Below are 3,810 nucleotides of genomic sequence, written 5' to 3' on the forward strand. Positions count from 1 at the left end.
AACATACTACATGTTTTATTTTATTTCCGATAGTCATCCAATTAATATGTGTATTGTTTAAATATATACGGAATAACTTTATAAGGTAGATCTTATCCACGTAATATTAAATCCAAACGGCCCCGTGCGATAGCACGGGTATTCCGCTAGTTATTATTTATAATGATGTGCGAGTGCGAACTCGGTGGTCTCTTGCTGGCAAATTTCAAAAAGTCATGTGAAGAAAATGACTTTATGACCAATGAAAGTTTTAGTATTAAACCGGTGACTATTGACATTTGTTAGAATAGAACTACACCTTATCCACTCATTCCAACTTTTACATTGACCAAAAAACACACTACTGTCGGCAAGTCTTCAAAGCGTTTTGCAGAAAAACCAATTCTCCAAAATTGAAAAAAATGGCCATCTTAAAGATCTGAATCATAAAGTTGAAAATAGAATTTTTCACCCTTATATGAACGCCACAACCCCCAGAAAGAATTCGCATTTTGCAGCATTACATTTTAGCTGAATTCGCAACTCGATCATGATTCCTTCTTTTCTTTACCGTTTGATTTCTCGTTTGATAGCTGCTGTTATGGCTTTTTTTCAGTTCCAAACTAAGGAGCAACCACTGTCTTTGAAGCTTCTGGTAGACACAGATACTAACAAAGTTGTATTTGCTGAAGCAGATAAAGATTTTGTCGACATTCTCTGCAGTTTCTTAACATTTCCATTAGGTACCATTGCAAAACTTGTTCAGAAAGACTCAGAAATGGGTCCAATTACAATTGGTTGTCTCAACTCTCTCAATCAAAGCGTGGATAATCTTGGCTTGTTGACTAATTATAACTCATCGGAAGATTACTACCAATTTCTCAAAATTAACATTGATGATACTATGCCCACAAATTACTTCATGTGTTCCAGGTTTGATGAGTTTTATTATCAATGTTGTTATTTGAGCTTAGGCACCAAAAAGCATTATTGTGAATTTGGACATCCTTTGTCCCGTTTACTTTCCCTTTCATTACCCATGTTTCAGTTTTGCTTGGGATTTGTCAAGTTTAATAGAAAATTTGTCATTAGCGATGATTTAATTGTGTTGCCATACTCCATGGATCACACCATCTTTGATCTCACCAAAAACTTTGGAATTAAAGACACAAGCTCGGTTAAAGAAATGACTGTCAATGTCACTAAAGAAAAGGTTTTGTTTCTTAGTAATTTATTAGTATCATGAATTCTTCAATTCATTTTTGAGTCTCTTATTGATTGGTACTAATATTCGGTAGGTATTGGATCTTTTAAAGTGCTCGTTTTTTTCCAAGACGTCTCTAACCGATGTGTTTTTAGGAGTGAAACCTCTTATTGACAGATCAAGGATTTTCTCTTGTGATGTTAAAGACATTATTGGTGGTGATATTCATATCTCTGTGAAGCTGGTTATAAGAAAATCAGATGATGTTATATTGTATGCTCAAGGGGGACAAGATTTTGCAGAGTTGATTATACGATTTCTGACATTTCCGTTGGGAGGAGTTTTACGCAGGTTACAAGGGAATAATTCTATGGGGAGTATTGATGGATTTTGCAAGAGCATAGCCGATTTAAATGAAGACGAGTATTTCATGTCCAAAAATGCAAAGAAAAGGCTTCTGGAGCTAAGTGTTATGCATTATTATTGTCATGTTCTTGGTGATAGTACTCCCAATCAAAGAAAAGCTAAAGTCACACTTTACAAAAGTAATGAAGTTTGTAATGGTGTGCAAAATCTATTTAAAATGAAATTGGTTAATACCATTACCACGCCGGCTAAAGAACATCCTATAAGTTATATCAAGACACATGAAATGTATATGGTTGCAGATGATCTGGTCGTAGAGCCGTTGTTGTCTCCAGTTTCATCTGTATTTTTACTTAACCGTTTCAAAACGTCTCTTAATGATTTGGAGGAAAAAGTTGTTACCATTGGCATCAAAGAGGTAACTATAAAATGTGAAATACACTACTTTATAGATTTTTCACCCTCACTATTTTGCGTTTGTGTTTGAAGTTTTCATTTTTTACTAGACAAATTTATGTAACAATTGTGTATCTGACGTTATTGTGTCCCTGCAGAGTCTCGGTATATTTAAGGAAGCTTTAAACTCGACATCTGCGCTCACAAATGGTCTCCGTCACCTGTTAACCCAAGCTAAGAAGGAGAAATGAGAACGATTAACATTGTTTTGTAAGATATCTATATATTAGATCAAACTTTGTAACAGAAAACAACACCGCACCTTTCTATTTCGCGTTTATTTCAATTCATGCATTGATGTCTTAAGACCTTGAATTAGTTCTGAAAGTTATGCAAGGTCTGTTTTTTTCTTTCCCTCTCCAGATAAGAGATACATGCTACCAACAAACTCTCAATTGTCAACAGCCAGTAAATTTTCTGCATAACTTTGAAATCAGATAGTGATTGCAAGGTTATACTACAATCAAGAAATAGAATTTGCAATAATTGTGTATACAATCAACAATGAAATCAGATAGTCCAAATCATGACTACAATGAGATCATTTTCCTTTTACTCATTTTAGGTAATGTGTTTTATCTACGATTCAAAATTCGTAATATAGCCAATTCAACCTAGTGAACAATAAACCATTTATTGAACCATAGTCTTATTAATGAAAAAAACATATTTTACTCTAAAAGAGCACGAGAGCTATTTTTTTCTATATTTTTCTCTAATTTTTGCTTCAAAAACTAGAGATTGGTGATGAAGGGATGTAATAGAATTCCAATATCATGGGTGCTATGGATTAGACTTCTGTTGCGGTCGAGATAGGGTGAACCTGCAAGGTTAGTACTCTAATGGCTAATTCAATGAATAGGAGAAAAGTAGTTTCAGAGTGGGAATGGATTGAATACCTGAAATGGCGCGCTTTGGTCTTTATATAGTATGATTAGATCCAATGGAGCCTTATGCGGGTTTACGTTCGATTAGATCCAACGGTAACAAAATGTGATGGAGGGCGTGATCATGTGTCCTCTGTAGGGATGAGGGTCCACCTGTTATATGCGCCTTCTTCTTCAACACTTGTTATTGGACCTTCTTCCCGGGCCTTGTGGGCGGCCTAGAATAATTTCCCCCCAAGCCCTTGTTCATATATCGTAGAATGAGGGCTTTGTCAAGTTCGTTTTCAGTCCGGCCTCTGGTAGAAGAAAATAGCATACCTCACAAATGTATTTTGAATGATGTCAAATATTCTCGATATGTAAATCTCTCACAAATACACTGGCTAGGTCGACGCATCGCTACCAAACACCCACCAAGCAACACGTGTCTTTTCAACATGTTTTGTCCTCACTCACATGCTTTTCGGGAAACTTCCCAGGAGGTCACCCACAAAAACTTGATCGGTAAAATAGCAAGTGTACTATTTTGCCTCTGTAGTAATAAAGGGAAAATTCCCCGAATATCGATCTCAAGGACTGCGTGAGATTATAGAGTTAGTCGCACTTCAATTAAACAAAAATCCTTGGGGTTTTGGTTTTTGTGATTACAAATTAAATTGCAAATAAACTTAAAAAGGTTGAATTGGCCAAATATGAGTAACATGCCAGGGTAGGTGTGTGCATTAACATGTAACAATTCTGAACCCTTACTTCATTAACAAAGTTCAACTTATCAATTACCGGTTCTTAAGGGTATTTGCTCCTAAGTCCTTAGTGGGCAAACTTTTGAACATTGAAATCCTAATCCCAAAGTCCTTCGAAATTAGTGATCAAATCAAATATTATTATAATCAAGAACAATCCGGTTATTATAGGGTA

At 35.5% G+C, this 3,810-nt stretch overlaps 1 protein-coding gene across 1 annotated transcript; it reads left to right on the plus strand.

The window, feature by feature from the left end:
* The first annotated feature begins 282 nt into the window (after nucleotides 1-282).
* On the plus strand, nucleotides 283-3,270 carry LOC131637457 (uncharacterized). Its single transcript, XM_058908039.1, has 3 exons — nucleotides 283-1,192; nucleotides 1,278-1,967; nucleotides 2,104-3,270. Exons 1-3 carry the CDS (start codon nucleotides 530-532, stop codon nucleotides 2,194-2,196), a joined length of 1,446 nt encoding a protein of 481 aa, XP_058764022.1. The 5' UTR covers nucleotides 283-529; the 3' UTR covers nucleotides 2,197-3,270.
* Nucleotides 3,271-3,810: the final 540 nt, after the last annotated feature.

Source organism: Vicia villosa, unplaced genomic scaffold (genome assembly GCF_029867415.1).
Source record: "Vicia villosa cultivar HV-30 ecotype Madison, WI unplaced genomic scaffold, Vvil1.0 ctg.002007F_1_1, whole genome shotgun sequence".
Classification (NCBI taxonomy): Eukaryota; Viridiplantae; Streptophyta; class Magnoliopsida; order Fabales; family Fabaceae; genus Vicia; species Vicia villosa.

Bases quoted from the DNA above. Each gene is read 5' to 3' on its own strand.
- LOC131637457 (XM_058908039.1), top strand. From the start codon at position 530: ATGATTCCTTCTTTTCTTTACCGTTTGATTTCTCGTTTGATAGCTGCT. The intron at 1,193-1,277 runs GTTTTGTTTCTT...AATATTCGGTAG, and splicing joins TCAATGTCACTAAAGAAAAG to GTATTGGATCTTTTAAAGTG. The intron at 1,968-2,103 runs GTAACTATAAAA...GTGTCCCTGCAG, and splicing joins TTACCATTGGCATCAAAGAG to AGTCTCGGTATATTTAAGGA.